The sequence below is a fragment of the Triturus cristatus genome, chromosome 8, assembly GCF_964204655.1.
Source record: "Triturus cristatus chromosome 8, aTriCri1.1, whole genome shotgun sequence".
Lineage (NCBI taxonomy): Eukaryota > Metazoa > Chordata > Amphibia > Caudata > Salamandridae > Triturus > Triturus cristatus.
The window spans coordinates 1,112,629,122-1,112,651,285 of NC_140591.1; the positions used below are offsets into that span (position 1 = coordinate 1,112,629,122).

General features: G+C 41.3%; 1 protein-coding gene across 3 annotated transcripts in view; it reads left to right on the forward strand.

Moving 5' to 3' along the window:
* Positions 1-20,793, forward strand: part of ZNF654 (zinc finger protein 654) — a 173,139-nt gene extending 152,346 nt beyond the window's left edge. Inside the window, exons 8-9 of one of the 3 annotated variants that reach the window (XM_085622680.1) lie at positions 11,980-15,268; positions 15,747-20,793. In XM_085622680.1, coding sequence (XP_085478806.1) covers positions 11,980-15,268; positions 15,747-15,757 — 3,300 coding nt within the window. In that variant the 3' untranslated portion in view covers positions 15,758-20,793. Of the gene's footprint in view, positions 1-11,979 lie in introns of all 3 variants that reach the window. The other 2 variants (XM_085622679.1, XM_085622678.1) reach the window with 2 other exon arrangements.
* Positions 20,794-22,164: the final 1,371 nt, after the last annotated feature.

Sequence of the window (22,164 nt, forward strand, 5' to 3'; positions counted from 1 at the left end):
TGGGGTCATCCAGAGATGGACCTCTTCGCCACAAGCGAAAACGCAAAATGCCAAAGCTTTGCCGCCAGGTTCCCACATCCACAGTCGCAGGGCAATGCGATATGGATGAACTGGTCCGGCAGATTTGCGTACGCTTTTCCCCCAGCGCCGTTGATACCGCTGGTGGCTTGCAAACTCAGACAACACTCCCTGACACTCGTCCTAGTTGCTCCTACGTGGGCACGCCAGCCATGGTACACCACCTTCCTCGAACTTTCCGTGGTGCCGCATCAAAGGCTGCGGATCAAACCCGCGCATTTAACGCAGAACCATGGAGAGATTCAGCACCCAGATCCGCAACAGCTGAACCTGCCAATCTGGCTCCTGAAGTCCTAGAGTTTGGCTACCTCAACCTGCCACCTGACTGTATGGACATCATCAAGGAGGCCAGGAGACCCACTACGAGAGCTTGCTATGCAGCCAAATGGAAAAGGTTCGTCATTTATTGCAGTAATAATGACATTAACCCGCTGGACGCATCCATCCAAAACATCATTTGTTACCTCTTACACCTATACCGATGCAATCTGGCGTACACCTCTATACGTGTCCATTTGACCGCAATATCCGCCTATCTGCAAACCAGGCAGCACCTCTCACTATTCAGAGTGCCTGCCATCAAAGCATTCTTGGAAGGCCTCAAACGAGTCATTCCACCAAGCCACCCACCGGCTCCAATGTGGAACCTCAACCTGGTCCTCACACGCCTGATGGGTCCACCCTTTGAACCTCTCCACTCATGCGAGATTCAATTCCTCACCTGGAAAGTAGCTTTCCTGGTAGCAATCACTTCTTTAAGAAGGGTTAGTGAACTCCAGGCACTAACAGTTCAAGAGCCATTTATACAGGTTCACGCCAACAGGGTCGTACTACGTACCAACCCCAAATTCATGCCCAAGGTAATCTCGCAGTTCCACATGAATCAAACTATTGAACTGCCCGTTTTCTTCCAAAACCCACAAACTGTCGCGGAACGAGCACTCCATACACTAGACGTAAGGAGGGCCCTCATGTACTACATCGACAGGACTAAACCCTTTAGGAAGACAAAACAACTGTTCGTTGCCTTTGCCCCACACCACAAGGGTAACGCCATCTCCAAAGCAGGAATAGCCAGATGGATAGTTAAGTGTATTCAAATTTGTTATCAAAAGGCAAAACGCACATTAACTATTCCCCCACGAGCCCACTCAACACGTAAGTTAGGGGCCTCCATGGCTTTTCTAGGAAATATTCCCCTGCATGATATATGTAGAGCAGCCACCTGGTCCACCACACACACATTTACCAAACACTATTGTGTAGATGTGCAATCAAAACAGCAGGCAGCTGTAGGACAGGCTGTTCTCAAAACCCTTTTTCAGACCGCTGCAGCTGGCACTGGTAGCCGCCGCTAATAGAGGGCACTGCTATACATTCTATGCACAGATATGAATTCAGCAGCCCACATGCCTCGAACTGAATATGCTACTTACCAGTATGCATCTGTTCTTGGCATGTAGGGCTGCTGACATTCATATCGCCCTCCCTCCTCCCCGGCGCCTGTAGCAGCTGCAGCTCTCAGAATTACTGTAAGCATGGTCATCACTTTTCTGTATCTACTCCATCACTGCCACAATGGCGAAAAACAATCTGAGGATGGAGAGGATGCCCATGCGCACTGTAGTCCAGGGGAGGAGTCACCTATCCCAGGATACCTCGAAGACTCTTCCAGGACAACAACGTGCAAACATCCGGACCCAACACTAGGCGGCGATCTATGCACAGATATGAATGTCAGCAGCCCTACATGCCAAGAACAGATGCATACTGGTAAGTAGCATATTCAAACTGCTTCATGGAGAGATGCCCACTACCTTCCCTAGTGTAGAGGTTTCTGCTAGTCTCCCTTATGTGGGTCTTTTATTTATGTATGATTTGGTATGTGTGAAAGGTGTTTGTATGGTCTGTGCCTTGTCTTAACTTGCGTGTCGAGACTGTGTATGTGACTGGAAGAGTGCATGGTGGAATCTGTTTTTGATTCCACATGTGTGATGTCACCTGAAATGGTGGAGGGCTTTGTGTGGGACATTGCCAGAGCAATCCCCAACGGATATAAAATCACGTACCAGGACCGCACCAACAAGACTTGAGGCGGAGCAGTCATCATTTACAAAGAGACCATACAGTGTACTACCACCATCACCACCCCCCAATGAAACATCTCAACTTCAAGCTCCATTCGGACGACAAGACAATCATCAGACACACCCAGGCCCACACTCCAGCTTCTGCAACAACATTGCAGACTTCATTTTGCCCCAAGCATTAGACTGCAAGAACTACATCTTCCTCAGCAACCTAAATTCCCACATGACTACTCCAACAACAAAAACACCACAGACCACCTCGACAGTATGAGCAGCCTCGGATTGACCCAGATCATCCACACTACACACTCTGCAGGACACACGCTGGACCCAATTTTCACCTCCAGCAACCACGTCAAATACAACCATGTCACAGAACTCACATGTACCGATCACTTCAGTGTTAACTTCAGTTTCTCCAGCCTCCACACCACCACCTCCAAGATGATAAACGCCCCCCACCTGAGCTGGAACAAAATCTCAGACCAGCTGGGCGAATGCCCTCAACACCTCCGAACCTTCAACATCGTTAAGGAATACTCCAAACCGGCTGCCAGCGTAAACAACCTTACACCCTCACTGGATCTGTACGACAACCTCACCCACTTCTTCCACAACAAGATCGCATCCATATATAGAAACTTCAAACCCCAGCTCACACTTGCGGACTTCCTCAACAGATACGCCACCACTGTAACAGACATGAACCACACTGACCACCTGGAACATCCTCTCCACTCAGGACACCACCCCACTGCGAAATCTATGCACCTGGGTGCTCCCACACACCCTTGCCCACACCACATCTTTAACCTCTGAAACCAAATGATCGGTCAAGAACTCGCCACCCTACACAACACCTCTATCACCACCGCAACATTTCCAGACACCAGGAAACATGCCAAAGTCAGACCACTACTCATAAACCCCTCAGGCAACCCCTGTGAACTCAAAAACTACAGTCTAATCTACCAGCTCCCATTCCCAGTGAAGGTACTGAAAAAGATCATCAACAATTGATAACACACCTGGAGCAGAACCAGCTACTCAATGCCTCCCAATCCTGCTTCTGCAGCAATCGCAACACCGAAACCGTACTGATTGCAGTAACCAATGACATCCTTGACCAAGCAGAAACAGCAGCTTTGACCCTCTTCGATCTCTCAGCAGCCTTCAACACTGTATCCCCCCACAGGCTGATTGATATACTCCACCACATCAGCATTCAGGAGGATGTTCTCTTGTGGATCGCCTCCTTTCCCACTTGAAGATCCCAGAGGATCCCCCTCCCACCCCTTAACCCAAGGAGATGACCTGCAGTGTTCCCCCAGCCCTCATCCCACGCTGTTCAACGCATATATGACTTCAGTGGCCAACATCCTCAGATCCCACAGTCTCAACAGTTTCCTACACAGACGACACCCAAATCATTCTCCCACTCACCGACAACCCCACCAACACCAGAACCAACTTCCACAGATGTATGAAAAACATTGCAGACTGGATGAAGAACTGCCTGCAGCTGAATGCAGAGAAGCCGGAAATACTGATCTTTGCCAACAGCAACAACACGTTGAATGACTCCTGGTCGCCATCAGACCTAGGACCTGCATCCACTCCCGCTGACCACGCCAGAAACCTCGGCATCATCGACAACAACCGCACCATGAAATCTGAGATCAACGCAGTCTCTTCCCTGCCTGCTTCTTCGCTCAGCACGTGATACGTAAGATCTTTAAATGGGTACCCCTACAGACGAGATGCACCATGACGCAGACCCTCCTCACCAGCAGACTGGACTATGGCAACACCCTCTACATAGTAATCGGCACACACCGCCTACAGAGACTTTGGACCATGCAGAATGCCGCAGCCAGACTCATCCTGTGTCTTCCCCAATGAACCCCACATCACACCCCAAGCAATTCCACTGGCTCCCCATACAGAACAGATCGCAATTCAAGCTGCTGACCCGTGCACACAAGGCTCTAAACAACCAGGGTCCCGCATACATTAACCACCGCCTGAACTTCCATCAACCTCTGAGAAGATTACGCTCTGCCTCTCTTTCACTTGCCCATACACCCCGCATCTACTGAAGCAGAGGTGGAGGACTCTTTTTCTCCCACATTGTGGCAACGACCTGGAACAGGCTCCCCGCGCACCTCCAGACCGCACCTCACTTTCGCAATTCCAAATGGCCCTCAAGACCTGACTGTTCGTATAAGCCTCTGGGACCTACAAGCGCCGGATACCCTATTGGGTAATTAGCCTCTCTTTATAAATCCTGAGTGATTGAAATGGTGGAGGGCTTTGTACGAAGTTGCACAGACCACTAGTGACCTGGGGCTCACCTTTATACATTCCTCCTACCCCTTAACCCTGGGATTAGGCAGTGGAGGGAAACAGTGTCTTGCGGGTGGGGGTGACGGGCCTCTTCCCTTTGCAGTTTTCCGGCGTCCCTCAGTCAGAGCACTCCCAGCTCCTCCCCCTGTTTGCCTATACGAGAGAGATGGCTTGCTGTCTGAACCCTTACAAATCTGTCCCTGGCCTGTTTAGAACTAGCCCAGCCAAAGGGCTCTATTGTCCATAAGCCAGGCCATGGAGTAACCTTGCAGTGTTTATTTTTAGGAACTCCCCAAAATTTGAATAATGCAAAATATGCTATTAGTCAGCTGTGATGATAAATACTGGTGAGCTTGACCAATGGTTTGTTCCACAGTTCCTTGTGGCCAAAAAGGATCTGTGTACCAGCACAGTTGAGGAGCTTTGAGTTCCAAGGAGCAGGTCTGCTTGATGGGTTCTCCCTGCCAGGTTAGGGCCAGAGTTTGGACACAGATCCTGCAGATAGGTGCTGCTGGACCTGCTTCACAGGCAGAGACTTGCCTGCTGCTGGGCTACACTGTATAGAAGAAAGCTTGTGTGGAAGAAGGAAATAATCGGCCCATCTCCCTTTTGAGGTGCTCATTGGATCCATCATGAGGTGAGAATCATTCCAAGACAGTGTTACCCAGACACTGCATGAGAAAAGGCTCACTAACCTCTCTCTCCCTTGCCTGAGACGTATGGAAAGCATTTGCCAACATTGTTGTCAGTGAGCATCCTTAGTCTCAAACTGTGCCCCTGCTTCAGGAAAACTTGTGTGAGTCACTAGTAGCCTCCAGAACCCTGAAGACAACTTTGACTCTACTCTCTGACTTGAGCAAGCTAGAGCTGTAACTAGGAGAAGCTGTGATTCAGGATGTTGACCATTTAGAAATCAGACCAGTGATTTGTGTGATTTCTGTTCTTGAGCCCCTGTTCTCTGGTGTCCAGCTTGGTTTTTCCCAGCAGAGCCCATTCCTCTGGATCGGTAGCTCTGAGAAAATTATAGGGCTTATTAAATACTTTGTGCCCTTATTTGTTGAACGGACAACTGAATCAACATTAGTAAGCCCATGGTAATCTTTTGGGCTGGTGGAATCCCATGGATTGTGGCTTGATTATTGGGCATGCTCCCTTCACCCTCCTTTGTGACCTTACAGTGGCACTCTGTTACTTATCTGGGAGGTGGGGTCTGCAGGTAATTCTTTGAGTTTTACAAAGTTTTATAGGAATCGTATTAAAACCTCAAAACTTTTACACACTTTCAACAGTAGCACCACCATCAATCCGTACTGAAAAAAGCTTTCCTTTCTGAACACTGAACAGACTCCAGCAATGAGGAAAACTATAGTGCTTAGCTCATAGGTCTTATAATAACATTTAGTGTCACCTCTCTGGCTAGGAAGTAGTTAGTTTTGTTGTGTGTCTTTATATTAATTATATTATTTTTTGTAATTTTCCTATGTATATCTAAGTACTTTTTACTTTAGAAAATGAAGCACAAACAGAAGTGAATCTTTTTGAGCAGTGGTATTAGTTATGTTGTGTTCTCCTTATCCTGCCCATACCACCTTCCTGAGGAAGCTTGGAATAATCTGCCTCAGATTACTTAGAGTCGAGTGCTAAAGGGGATTACTTGGTCATCTAGTTTGGTCACTATCAGAACTGTAAACAACTCCAATTGGGCACAGTTAGTGTCCAGTAGCTTATGATTGCCCTGGAACTGCCTACACCAGGACTCGCATGAATACTCTTTTTAAAATGGCCAATTGCATAATTTTCCCACAATGCTGTAGCTTACATTTTCCCACTAAAATGATCTGTGGGCAAGCTGAAATTTTTATTCTATTAAAAAGTGGTGCTGGTAATATTTTGTATATGCAATTTAAAATTTGTGATGTAGAATTGTATCAAATGTTCCTAATTGGCAAAAATCACATTCTAAGTTTTTTATGGCAGTCCTTCTTTGCTATGTATGTGTAGCCCGGTGTTCAATTTGTTTTTGTCACATTTCCTCTTAACAGTTAAGCCAACCCTTTCATATCTTTCTCTGACATATACTAGATCACCACTGGCTGATGATTTCATGTAGTATCAATTGCCCTCCATTCTTGTCTGATAAAGCTGTGAATGCAGCAGTCAAGCTGTATAAATTTAACTTAATGCAGAGGCTAGCCTCAGAAATCTTTGACTTGAAAGATTAAGAGACTTAACATGAATTTATACCTGTAATTTCAAGTAGATTAGGTAGAAAAAGATCAACAAATGCTCTGCAAATACTTTACATCAATATTAGCCTTTTGGCTTGGTTTAAGCAAAGGGCCTAAAGGAGTCATTGATGAAATTGAGGGGGACGTTTTGCAACGTTATCTAAGGCAATGCTTCCGTGATAACCTTGCAAAACTTTCATGACATTTGCTCTCGATCTTATATCAGGCTTTCAAGGCCTGCCTTGTGCTAGTTGATTGACAGTGGTGTGGTTTAGACTCTCCATTTAAAGAGTCCGCTTGAGAAAAATGCCCACCTAAACAAGGGTTTGTGTGAAATTTCAAGTTTGCTGTCAGAGTTGTGCAAAGTTCACAACTTTTTAAAGTTGCAAAAATTCTTTTGGGATTCCATGGCTGAAGATTTCTGCAAAAGAGTTTAGCAAAATGTTTTCCTTGCCAAACATTTTTATGTAGGAAAATACTCCTGGCAAATGTAGATTTTGTGGAGTTTTCCTTGTTACAAAAATGTGCATCTTGTAAGTTATTTTCACCAGCATACTTTTTAAACTTCATCAACTTTGAAGTTCAGAAATTTGCCAATATGTAAAAATACAAATACAAGAAAGGAAAAAAGCTAACTTCTGAAGGTGAAGAAGCACAGTTAGCAGCTTTGCACATCAAGAGTCAAGGCATGCATATGCATTGTCTGCCTTGCAGACTCAAGCCTTTGTGGGGATTAGTTTAACTAGACTGTGTTCGAGTAATCTTGCAGGAATCTGAATAGGACTTATTGTGCAGTTGAGCAGCAGAGAGCAGTTATGTGCATTTTTTGGGGGGATGGAAGTGTATTTTTAATAATTTTCTTTTATGGTCCCCATTTCAACTATATAGGAGTGTGACAGACAGTCTCTGGCAGTTGGAGAGTTTGCAGCCAGGGCATTGTAGATTCTAAAGAATGGACAAAGGAGGTAAACCATAGAATAATCTTAAAGACCTCTACAACTCAGCTGCTGTTCTTGGCTGCTCAGGGACCATATTGAGAGGGCAGAGGAACCATTATCCATGTAGCTAAATGTTACTGGTTTGAGAGTTGGAGCTGGAGCGGCGCAGTCCGGTATTATTTCATTGCACTTCTGCAGCTCTGCCGCTATGTTGAGCAATTATTGCCAAGCCGAGGCAATTAGCTGCCTTCTGGCCTCCTTAGATCATCTGGGTTAAAGGAGTTTTAGCAAACAAGCACTGGACAAGCAAGTGGAATATGGAGGCCTCTCCCTGAGACTGGTGACTGAATCTAGTGACCTAAGCTCTGCAATAGATATAAGCACTTACCATACAAGAACCTTTTCTTCAAATGCACCAGAACAAGGTTGTTCTTCGTACCAACCCAAAATTCCTACCTAAAGTCATTTCCCCTTTTCACCTAAACCAATCTGTAGAACTACCAGTATTTTTCTCGCAACCTCAGACCGTTGCAGAAAGGGCTCTGCACACGCTAGATGTCAAATGAGCCTTACTTTACTACATCGAGAGAACGCAACCTTTCCGAAAGACCAAACAACTGTTTGTCTCTTTCTCTCCACCACACAAGGGCAACCCCATCTCAAAATCGGGGATAGCTAGGTGGATTGTAAAATGCATCCAGATTTGCTACCACAAAGCAAAACGAACGCTTTCCGTTCCCCTCCCTAAAGCCCATTCTACACGAAAGATAGGGGCCTCCATGGCATTTCTAGGGAACATCCCATTAGATGATATCTACAATGCAGCTACATGGTCAACACCGCACACTTTCACCAAACACTATTGTGTAGATGTACAAACTAAACAACAAGCTAGTGTGGGCCAGGCTGTACTTAAAACACTATTTCAAACCACTGCAACAGATACCGTGGTCGCCGCTAAGGTTGGGAACTGCTATATAGTCTATGCAAAAGTGTGTAATCTGCAGCTCATATGCCTCGAAAGGAATATGCTACTTACCAGTATGCATCTGTTCTTGGCATGTAGAGCTGCAGAGCTACACACGCCCACCCGCCTCCCCGGCTACCTGTATCTGTACCAGTTTATCTTATTTAGATACAACACACATGGGTTTCTTCACTGTTGTTACTACGCTCCATCTTTCCCTGCTGGCGAAAAACAATCTGAGGATGGAGCCGAAGCCCTTGCGCAATACGATCCAAAGAAGAAGTCACCGACCTCGTGACTTCCAAAGACTTTCCAAGCGGAAAAACAAACTGCAAACATCCGGGCCCAACACCAGATGGCGATCTATGCAAAAGTGTGTAGATCTGCAGCTCTACATGCCAAGAACAGATGCATACTGGTAAGTAGCATATTCCTTCTAGTAAAACCCATGCCCTGCCTATTCTCTCACCCCGAAGCTGGGCCGCAAAGTGTGCTTTATCACTGGACTCCCATCATACATGTTGCAGTGTACCTCTGTCTTGTGAACCAGAGGAAAAACCAAAATTGCCTCAAGTCATTCCATCGCCCCTACTCTCTGTATTCAACTTTTGGGGTGCATCGCAGTAAATCCAACATGAAGAGTTTCGGAAGCAGTCTCAATGCTCAAAGTTGTGCGGGCGTGAACATGAACAGGGAGCGAACTTAGATATCTGAAAACCAGAGGCCATCTTGCACCCAGTTGCGTGCCCCATGTCCCCAACCGAAAGGTTCAAATCAACCTAGTTACTCAGGCCTCTTTAGTATGCAGTTGACAGAAAAAATTATCGCCATAAAACTTGGCAGTTTAACTTAAGAACTAGGTAATCATTGAAAATTGACACCTTTGATATTAAACAGCAGTAGTGGAGCCATTTATTTCTCTGCGAAAAGAGACCTGTGAACATTTTATGCTCTAAGATACAAATTTTGTTCCCGGCGCAAGCATACTTTTTCTGATTTGGCTAAGTGCGCTCAGGTTAGGGATGGACGAAGGCAATGTATGCCGAACTGATTCGGAGTGTGTGGTTTTCCTGTCAATCACTTGTGCTTAAATCTCCATATTCTTTCTAGTCATCACTTTTACATGACCTAAAATGTATAAAGAAATGTTTGAAACCACTGCTTTACTTGACAGTTGTGCATCTTAGCCCAAATAAGCCCCGCCTCCTCAGTGATAATCCATAGAGATGATGTCAGACATTAGCATGTTGTTCATATGCTTTATTCATTTGAATCAAATAATAAAAGACCTGTTCTCTTCCTTAATTTTTTCCTTTCACTTGCTAATTTAGTGAGTCAGTGACTGACCCTATTTCTGCACACTTTAAACTACAACTCCATTTTTGCCTTACAAGTCAGTAGAAATGAGTTTCTAAAGAGTTGTTTGGTAGAAGACTATTCTTCTCTAACCAGCTGTAGTCTTTAATTGAGACACTGAGGGCAATTCACAAAAGTAATTATCATCATAAAGATATGATTGATGGAATTTCCCTTGCTCCAGTGTTGGATCTCTCATAGATTCGCATGTTTAAATTACTCCTCGGTGGCGAAGTAGGAGTCCCACGGTACAATAGTAAAGTGGTATAAAATATTACCATAGCCTATAATGGCAATGAAACATTTAATAACTAAGCCACATAATTTAAAAGGAAACAAACTTCAGCCTGCCAGGCGACAGCACCCTCTAGAATACTCCCCACAGAGGCAGAATACCTTAGATCTTCAAGCACTAGTGGGAAATGTAATCTTGCAACAATAAGGGGAGCCTCTACGGAGAGGAGGGTGGGTCAAATGAATCTATGAAACATACCAATACTAGAAAACCACAGTTACAGATAAGTAACTTATTTTCTTCTCCAGCTTGAATTAGAATAGCTAGCAGTTATAATATTTGTACAATATATTTGAATAATTTCACAATAGTGGATGGTGGGTACAAATAATATATAACTCCCCTTCTTGAAATAAATGATGTAAGACTGCTTGTCCTACAGCCGCATCATCGTGATGCACAGATTCCAGGCAATGATGTTGCGTGAACATATGTATGTCTGTTCTTCCATGTCGCCACTTGACATATAGTCTCAGTAGGCACCCAAGCGAAAGAAGCTGTCAAAGTAGAGACCAATATAGTGGAGTGCACCATCACCTTATTTGGCTAGGGTCTTCCATCCTTGGAATGGCAGAATTGGATAGCAGTTGAAATCCATTAAGTCTTTGAGACTTATCCACCTCTACTATGATTCCCATATGCTACTAACAGTTGGTCTGTCTTTCTGAACTGTTTGGTACGATGTAAATAACATTTCAGGAATCTTTTAACATCCAGTGTATGCAGTGATTTTTCCGCTGCTGACTGTGGATTTGGAAAGAAAGTCTGCAGTACAGTAGTTGCTTTGGGATAAACTGCAAGAAATGGTCATTAATCGTAAAGGCTTGCATTTCACTAACCCTTCTGGCTGATGTAAGGGCCAATAGCAAATCCACTTTCCACATCAGAAATTTGACCACTGTCTTATGTATAGGTTCAAATGGATTCTTCATTAGCTGTGCAAGTACTGTATTAAACGCTCATGTAGGAGAGGACCCTTTATTGGAGGGAAGACTGAAGAGACTGCTTAATGATTTGTGTGGACCATAAAGATGGTGAACCCCATGAACGGCTATACCTTGAGATTGCTGCAAGATGCACTTTAATCGAAGCGTGCAAATGACAAAAGATCAGGCAACAGTTTGTTAACCATTTGCAGGTAAGTAACTCATGTTCTTTTTTTTACTACTGCCCCTGGACTGGTGTAAATCCTCTTCCAGAATTGGAAGGTGAAAAATCACCTCCAGTTTTGCAAAAGGCTTTGTCCACAGGGAAAAATATTTTCCCTGCAGAGATTTTTTCTTTAAATTGAATTTGCACAGTGGAGCCTATTTCCCCATATGTGGACTTCTCTGCGATGGAGAACTCCACGCTGTGGGATTAGGATTCCATTATGAAGATCACATGGCCTTCTCAGCTTACATCTGCAAATCTGTGACTGGTGCAGCTTTCCAGACATAAGCCTGGTAATGTTTGTGGATTCCAAAAATTAGGAAAAATATGCTCAGTCGGAAAGCTTCCCATTATTTTTTTTGTGAATCGAGCCTTGAATCTGCAAACGTGTTTGATAATTTAAAGAATATTAGGTTGCATATCTCTTGTTACACTAGCGAATTAAATATGTATGCTGTTTCCACCTAATTGTTAACGATTGATTATCTTGCTGAAATTTCAGAAAATAAACCTTCATTTCTTTTTGCAGGTTGGGGATGCTGGCATTCAGCTCGCTATTGAAATCTGTGGATGTGCCTTACAGCTGGACCTCCGGGACGATCAACACACTAAAGCTTTGATTTACAAAACTATTGCTCATCTTTTACCAACTGACTTGGAGATTTGTCGAATTTGTGTGCTTTCCGTATTCTTTCTTGAGCGTTCCATGGATTCCTATGGATCTGTTGAGCGTCTCTATGAACGCCCAGATGAAGACTACAATGAATACACAAGTTCTGTTGAAAATCGTGTGCGCTTTGAGTTGCTTCCCATCCTAAAAAAGGGACTCCTGTTTGATCCAGAGTTTTGGAATTTTACCATGATCAAGCAAAATTGTGCTGCTCTTTTGAGAGATAGATCTACTGATCTGCTATGTGCAAATTCACAGATTAGTTCGGATTCTGGTAGGACTTGTCGAATACAACAAGAATCTTTGAGTAGGAATAAAGTTCGCTTTATTGGTAGGCGTAATGGGGAACTGGAAAATAAATATGTTTCTTTGTCCAGAACGAGAAGGGAAACTCTTGCTAAGAAAAACCATGAAGACCTTGGGACATGTAAAGTATACCACAATGTACAAAAACATCGTTGTTTGATGTGCAACAAAGAGTTTCTTGGTGGTCACATAATGAGACATGCACATGCGCATCAGAAAAAGGGCTGTTTTACCTGTGTTGTATGTGGGAGAAAGTTTAGAAGCCGTGCAATAATGCTAAAACATTTAAAGGATCATGTCAAGAAAATGAAACGGCAAAAGCTCACCTTTGATCATTTTAAAGAAACTGTAGTTAAAGAAAAACGTAACATCTGTGTCAGTTTAATCTCTGGAACTGGAAATACTGATGTCTCTATGGACTGTAACCAAATACTGGATAATGAAGCTGCCACTCCTTCACTTTCAGTTGTTGAAACAATGAGGCTAACCAACACACCTTCAGTTGATGTGATCTTAAATCATGTATCTGAGCACAGCGTTTTTGAGAATGGCAGTCTCAGTCCCACTTTAAATCAACCTTGTGAACCTCTTATTGACAAAGACTTGGATGAAAGTGAAGAAACTCTGAACCGGGAGTCCCTACCACCTCACAAAATAAATGGCTCTTTGTGCCATTCAATGAATGTAGACCCTATTGAGATACCTAAGAAACTGAAGTGTCCTGTGGAGGGATGTGGTTGTATCTTCAAAAGGATAAGATATTTGAGTGAGCATGTCGAGATTTGTCACCCTTCTGACCTAAATGCAGAGAAACATATGCGCTCCATAAAGGAAACATATGCTTTAGAAAAACATGCTAGGTTCAAGTGCCCTGGTCCAGGTTGTGTCCGTGTGTTCAGATGGATAGGGTCGCTAAATAAGCATGCAATGACGGCACACCCAGAGGACTGTAATATCCAGCAAAAAATATGCTTTCCTAAAGACGTTGATGCTGTTGGCAAACAAGTGGTTTTTAAGTGCCCTAGACAGGGGTGTTTGCGTGTATTTAAAAGGATTGCTACTCTCTATAAGCATGCAAAGAATGATCATCCTAATGACTTAACTCTGCAGCTACATCTGTTTTCTCCAATCAAGAGTGATACTGTGATTGATGGTAAACCTGGCAGCCTCAGGTGTCCTGTTCAGGAATGCAGAGGCTTCTTTAATACAATGGCATCTCTTCAGAAACACTCAAAGAAATATCACACGCATAACTTGGATCTACAACAACTTTCCCAAAGTGAAGATGGTGCTGTACCTGGCACCTTCCATTGTCCAAGTCAGGGATGTGTGTATTTCTTTAAGGAGGTCATGTCTCTAAATAAGCACGCTAAGGAAGCTCACTCCCATGATTTGGAACTACAGCAACAAGTACAGTCATTATCCTTGAATGAGAGCCAAGGTATAGATAAATCCGGCACCTTCCGGTGTCCTGGTCAAGGATGTATTCATGGATTTAAGAGGAGAGCGTCTCTGAATAAATATGCAAAGGAGACTCACGTTGATAACTTGGATCCACAGCCACAGTTTCCGTTATTAAATATGAAAGACACTTTAACTAGACCAACTTGTTTTCGGTGTCCTGGCCAGGGGTGTTTTCGTGTATTTAACAAGGTGAGATCTCTGAATAAACATGCAACAATCTCCCACCCTACTGACTTGAAAGCGCAACAACATATCATGGCATTTTATAAAGGAAAATGTAGTTTCTGCCAGAGGCAGTTTGAAAATGTCCAACATTTTGTTGACCATCAAAAGAAACATGTATATCCAAATGTTCATTTCTGTCTGCATGTTGACTGCGATAGAAAATTCAAATTGGCAACTGAACTCCTTGAGCATTCCTCAGCACACACCAATTTTGAAGCCATGTGTAGTTACCCTGGGTGCTTTCAGCTGTTTGTGGAGCTTCCTAGACTGTATGAACATGAGGCTGAACATTATTCTAATTGTTCTCCAGAAAATAGTTCAGAAGTAATTGGCCATATGTCGTTACACCCTGTTTTGGATCCTCCATCCTTAAACCTGGAGCCAAATGTTTGCCAGGATACTGAATCTCTTTCTCAGCAATTTCAAGCAGCTAGCACTGAATCCATCTGTTTATCTCGAGACCAAACATTTTCTTTTAGACAAAAGGAGAAACTGGATCCGTCGGTTCCAGCATGGAAAGCTAAAAAAGAATATTCAGAGCCGAAGACATACACACAGAGTGCTGAGAAGAAGGCAAACCTGTTTTTTCAAAGTGGAAGTGAAAATTCCTCTTCTAATGCTACGATTGTGAGCTTGGTAGACCAGATGTCATCTGTTTTACAGCCAATTTCTGAAAGTTGTACTACTGTGTGTGAGCAGCTTGTAAATGGCCATGTGGAGCAAGAACAGACATCTTTAACTTCATTTGATGCTTTTAAAGAACAGGAGAATGCTATTTCAAGTCCAGAAAAAAATAATTTGCTACAAAGTGAGGACAAAAAAGTGGATGATGGCCCTGCAATATCTCCACTTCCTTTGAAACAAAAAATACAGAACAGTACACCTACATATGGGTCCACTGCAAACCAGACCTTTAGTAGACCATTGCCTACTGCGTACCTGGATGAAATGTACCTTAGCATGCCAAAGCGCAGGAAAGTGTTCAGTGACAATGTAAACACTCCAGCTGTGCTAGATGATGTCTCTAAAGGATCATTGGAAAGATTAAGGTGTAGAAACTGTCTAACCACGTACTGCAACTCTGAAGCACTTGAAGCACATCTTGCACAGAAGAAATGCCACTCACTTTTTGGATTTGATTCAGATGAAGAAAGTAAGTCATGTAATGAATCTAAGGGTAAGGGGATGGTGTCAAAAACAAGAAAAATAGAGCTAGCCCTTGAGGGGGGTTGGGCTACAGAACAGGACAAGCTTGCAGACCGCAGAGTAATAATTGAACCTCTTGATTTATCATTAACAGATACTGAAAATCTTTCCAGCGATCTGGAATGCACGCAGAGAGAGCATACCAACATGAATGCTGGAAAGGACAGTGAGAGTAGCACCCATTCTAACAAGTGTAAGGTGAAACCTCAGGTAGCAAATGACGTTATCACGGAGTGTCAGCTGGCAGCTACAATACAAAAGCCTTCAGATCAGAAAGTCTGTGAAAGTTACGCCTGTTCCAATTCTCCTTGCATGTTTAAAACTAGGTGTATTGACCAGATGGATCACCACTTCAGTGTAAAACACCAGTTATTTTGGAACCAAATTAAAACTAACAAACATGACCAACTTTCTGTCTCCTACAGGTGCCTGGTAGAAGTTTGCAAGAAGTTCTATGTATCGCGTTCTGGTGTCCTCAAGCACTACAGGAAGATGCATCGTATTGCTCGCTCAAAGTTGGCCTTATTCTTAAAGCTGTCTGTCATTCCTCTAGGAAAATGTGTGGTCAATGCTAAAACGAAAAGCAACATTGTATGGAATAACCTTCAGGAGAATAGTAGCAGTTTTAGGTCCAAAAAGGGAAACCAGCCCGAATTAAACTCGGATAAGTCATTTCCTTATCCATTCCCCAGGCAGTATATAACAAGATCAGGTTTTGTACGCCAGGTGCAATTTGACACAAACCTAAAGCAGGGTGGTAATTCTCACCTACCCACAGTAAGCACAATTGCGGAGTGTGAACAAGGGAGTGCTACAGAGGAGGCAAACACACATGCTGAGGTGATGGCTCGTCATGCAGTTTGGAAAGGCAAGACAGATTCCAGAAAGTATCCTGTAAGGAGCATGTCACTTAGAAAGAGAAAATATTGCATAAAATCAGTTGATGTGGGGTGCCGTAAGATCGATTTCAAATCAAAAAGCGTACCTTCATTTTCCTGCATGATTAAAGGATGTCGGTCTTCTCTTTCAAGTGAGAAGTCATTGGTTTCTCACTATTCACATTGCCATGGGATAAAAAAAGCAATGATTAAGAAACATGCAGACATATGTTCCCCTATGTTGTATCCACCCACAAAATTGGCAAATTTCCAGAAATCCAGTATGCATAATATGGATGCCAAACCAAAGAATGTGCAGCAGAAAAAGTGTAAAGAGAATACCAGTGGCAGCATAACCTCAGTAGGTCAGAGTAGGGATGCATTGAAGAAACATCAAGCAGATAGCAAAATCACAAAAGGAAATGCAGTGATTATATCTGTAAAGAAACACAAAAGTAAATCAGTCAGAAGGTGTTCGCGCCACATCTCCCTTAGAGTGAGGTCTGTACATAAGTGCAAGGATCTACTGAAACCTAGCAACTGGAATTCCAAAATAACTTTCAAGACACTCCGAGAAATAAAACACCATCAATCCAAATGTGGCTACAGTTCTCTGTATCTATGTATGCTGAAGGACTGTTCAGCCTCACTGCCAACAGTAGGTGATTTAAAGCAACATTACCTAAAGTTTCATGGGTTGACAAAAAAGCTGATCCAGGAACGAGAAAATAAATTTTTACCCAAGCTTGACTTGAAAGGAATAAAGAGATCAGGTTTTTCTCATTGTAGTACAGGACCTCTTAGAAAGAGTAAGAGTGGGCAGGCATTGCCTTGTACTTTGAATTTGGATGTAAAAATCTTGGGTAAGAAAGGCAGTGCTAAGGAACATGTAGGTTGCAGAAATCCTAGTGCAGATGTCCAAAAAAGAAAGTGCCAATCGAGTAACAAAAGACCTGAGACTTTACCTCTGCAGCACCCTAAAGAAATATTAAACCCCATGGTCAGGTACATTACAGAAAAAATTAATGTCTCAACACGTACACGTGCATGGAATTTGGAAGCAGTGAGTTCACTCCGACTCAGAAGCAGATGTCTCCCTCGTAGACCGCAGGAGAAAAAATACAGATGTTCTCCCAGTAAGCAAAGTGATGATTGTGTGAGTCATGCCACTGAAAATCAAATATGGAAACCCCTTTTGGAAAGATCATGCAAATCAAACTGTAAACCAAAATCCACAAAATGCTACTTAAAAGATTTGGCAGGTTGTCCGAATAAAAACACTGTGGTCAATAAAGGTATTCTCTGTGGGAACAAATGTGCACTGCAGACAGCAAACAAAAAGCTGAATTGTAACAAAATAAGGCCTTACTCACAATTGTCAGATATAGAGATGGTTGGCAGTAAATCCAATCAAAATGAGCTTCCTGTAGAACAGAGAAAGCAAACATTTCCTCTAAGGCACTTACCAAAAGACAAAGGCTCCACAAATTCTGGATGCACAAGTGCACTTTCATTTAAGTCAAATGTGGCAGACTTTCAGATTAATCACTCAAATGGCCTGCAGACATTCACACCAACAGTGGTATTTTGTAGACAGCACAGAGCTTACATTTATTTTAGGCCATGCACAGTGCCATTAGTGAAATCTTGTTTCTTATGGCATAAGGACACAAGTTCTGGTGCTGGACATCCAGATAAGCAGTTGAATAGGCGATCTAGTTTCAAAACACAGTCGTGTCCGAGGAAGACCAAAAAAAGATCTACAGGGTTGTGTGTCTGTGATCATAAAGGACCACAACCATGCACTTTCATAGAAATAAGGGGTTCTGTTCGCAACCTCAACAGTGTTTTACATTTGAAACTTTGATTGGCTTAAACTTTCTAAAGTAATTTATTGTGGTGTTTCTTTTACGTTTCACAGACTGCATTCATTTTTCTAATACAGATGACAATAAGGCCTGTTATATAGGCTTATAGCTCGTTCTGAGTCTTGAAATACCACTAAGATTGCCTCTGCAGTCTTGACCCTCTTGTTCCATTTGGCTAAAAAGGTGCACATTTTTTTATTCAAGTTTCATGTGCTTAGCTTGTTTCCAGAATCATTAACTGTCTACAAGCATTTGAAGCACCATATTTTTGTGGATGACATAGTTTTCCAAAGTTATTTCAATACACTTCTTCATAACATGGAAGAATATACTTTGTTCAATTGAGCAAACTGGATTGATGGAGGACACATTTTCAGTTTCTAATTTATTTGATTAAAGATGATAGATTTCAATTTTTTGTTTCAGCATCATGTTTTTCAGAACACATTACACAATTGTCATTCATAAATTAAAGAAACGTATTACTGTCACATTATGGATGATTAAAGTTTTCAGAAAAAAACATGTTTTTCAGGTACCCGCAGCTGAAATATTTTAAAATGTTTGTTTCTCCCACCTGGTTAATATTAATTATCGGTCTGTATAAAATGTGTGTAAAAATGCCTAATCCTTTGTGTAATGTCAGCTCTCCATGGACTGCTGGCCCTTTTATTGTCACAGGCAGAGAAGATTGTCTGACTAGCGTATATTGAAATTATATTTCATGCTGATTTAGCATTCTCCAGTATCGCCTTATTTGTGTTGAAAATGTTTTCATGGTGAACAGCAGTGCACACCACATGCTGATTATTTATACCACATGTTCTAATAGTTTATTTGTTTTACATATTCCAAGTTGTTTAACATCTGAAAAAAGTGATGAGCATCAGAAATCTGGAGCTCTCATTAATCCAAACTCACACATTTCAGTGATACCATATAGTTAAACTTGTTTGAGCTCACCACTGCTACTCTCTCTTCACATACCTAAAACAATATAGCACTCCACAAACAAAACGCATATTACAAGCCAAAACCCACTCCATGACCCACTATTAACCTTGTTAAATTGATACTATTAACCTCTAGCACAGTGCAGTACTCCTCAGGCACACATTTCAAGCTGGCCAGTGGACATAACACTGCTCTTAGATAACACACATCATAATTGGTAAGGTAACCTACACCAAGTAGAATGCATACAACTTTTCAAATGCACAAAGATTCACACTGTTGATAAAATTAAAACAACTAGACAGTGGTCTGTGACAGACTCCTTGGGACCTGTGCTTGAAGGGATAGCAGAACTCAGTTATTTCGAGGCTAAAATAATGGAATAAAACAAACTTGCATTTCTACAGCTTAATACATATAAGGCAGTGTAGACATCTGCCTTTTAGATGACTTGGGATCCTTTTCTAAAGGTTTCGGTAGTAGTTGTGATGAGGATGAATTTAAACTTTGTTGAAAATAAATTTGAATGACTAAGTTCCTAAGAAAGCTTTCTTCTATTTATTTTTTAACAGACCTGCCAGCTTAATTGTCTGCTTTGTTCTTTGACTGTCACGCAAGTGTCCATGGACATTAAGGAAAAAATTAAAGATTTTGAAATCCATATGCTAAAAGCATTATTCTCTTCCTCACACACATACTTTTGCTCTCTTGTTAATGCCAATCATTTATTCTATGTTTAATAGTCTAGGGTGGGTAGTTTGACAATCACAGACCCAGTGCCCATTAGTAATACTATTAAATGTTGGGATAAAACTTGTTAATGGAGGTTACATCAAGCTTGATAAATGACATGCATTTCTGATCACTACTGTTTACTTTAAATACATATTGTCCTTATCTTTTATACATTTGGATTTTACCAACAATGGCCTTCCTAAAGCTTTTACATAGTTGGTGCAGGTTTCATTGGTTAAAATGTGCTGTGAAAGTACAAAGAAATCTATTAATACATGTGGTATAAAAACCCTTGACTACTTTGAAAAATATAAAGGATTTCCAAAAGGTGATCCTGAAGCGAAGATCATAAATCCTTAAATAGATATGTTATCTTTAAAATTGCTTCAAATATACCCTAAGCTTCTCCCATGTTCCAGATCGTCATATCCGTTTTTTAAACATATTTTAAAATGTTAAAAGGGTATGTAACTTCTACAAATTAACAATGATGGTTGCTTTCGTACTTTTTCAGTTATATAGATTATGTATTTCTTATGTAACAATTCCTTTTCTATAAATATTTACCAAAAACCAACAGAAAATGCTGTTTCCTGAAAGGTCACTGATATTGTGGTTCATTGTTCAGACTGAGGTTAAACCCTATTTTGAATTTGCAGTAACTCATTTATCTTTGTAAGGCACTGAAGGTTAATCTGTATTGGTTGCTCTAGTTCTTAATGGCACCGGGTGATGTGGATACAAACAAACTTTGATGTTTTAAGTTATTCAGAACTGTATATAACAACCGTTTTTCCTTAATTACATATGTTGCATTGCTGGACTTAAACTGTTTTTAAAATGCTTGCAATTTATCAGAAAAGATGTGTGCTTCCTTGTTGAATGGCTAATCATCTTACTCCGTGTTTTATAGAAGAGTACAATTTAAAAACAATGAGCCACCAAAATGCAATAAATCAACCATAGTGTTATGTTAAAGAAGCGTTTTCTACTGTACATAAACATGTTGAATAAAAATACTGTCTATTGTTAGTAAAGGGTCATTTTGTTAAACATGGTGACAACTTTTATTGAACTGTTATGTTTATTTTTTTTAATCTATTTAATTTTTTTGAGTGGTATTGTTTGCCTTTGTATTTAATTTATAGTTGGGCATTATCCTTTGTCATTCTTTTAAGATGTTCGTTTGATAACTACTTTTTATTTGACCATATGTCATATAAATATGAAAATTAAAACATATATGTATAAACTTTCATAAAATCTAATATATAGTTTTATAATACTAATAAAACACATCAAGCTAATATACATTTTAAAGTAACACAACACCCTGACATCTGCACATGCATTATTGATTTTTCCTAGCATGTTTTTTAAAAAAAAATAATGCCCACTGCTACTCTTGGTGAGACCATTAAAATAGTTGTGAAAAAGCGTTCTTGGTTTAAAGCAGTTTTAAATCATCAATCTCAGTTTGGACTGCAGTTCACAAAAGAGTGTGGTAATTTAGCTGGAATCTTTCTATTGCATAAGCATTTATCATGTGTAACTCCAGTTGTATTGTCAGATACATTAAGCATGTATTCAAAATGCTAAGTAATCTTTTACCCATTTCCGACTATGGAGTAAATATTTTGTGTTTCTATTTCCTCCATAAATTAATTTAATATCCATAATGCATCATTTTTTATCATGAGAGAACATGTGATTAGTATTCAAAATACTTTTTTGGAGACTTGTATTGGTCTACCTTTCTGCACATTAGTCATACAGGATCTCAGTTTATACTTTTTTTTGCCTTTACTCATTGTGGCCCATTGGTTTTCACCAGTTAGCAGACCATTTAAATATCCTGTAATTAATAGGGATTCTCACTTCTGGCCCCAGTAAAAAAATGTAATCCTTCTAATAGCCCTCAGAATTAAACCCTGTCACACTTACTTCACAACAGTCCTTTTGTAGACCGCAAAGCATTTTTCAAAAACTGTACACTGGTGTTCATTTCATAAGACTCCTCCCACGTTCTTCTGATGTTTACTTTTCAGCAACTTGTTTTTTACCTAACCTTCACTAATGCTGAAATTTTACCTCAGATGTAGTCCATTATTTTATTTTTTGTTATGGTATTGATTGTGAACTTTTGTCACAATACTTGCTTAATGCTTAATCTATTAATCTGTTTTTGGATTTCACTGGGAGTACACTTTACAGGTTATCTGTTCATAGTAACATATTTACATGTCTTCCTTAGATCTGAGGAGCAAAGCCATTTGGTGCTGATAAAGGCATAAGGCTAAATCTGACAGTGAGTAAGTAGGCAAAGAGAAGGCGAATTAGAATATGCAGACTTTCTTCAGATGTTCTTAAGTTCTATCCTTTGAGACAATTTGCGGATCAAGAGGATC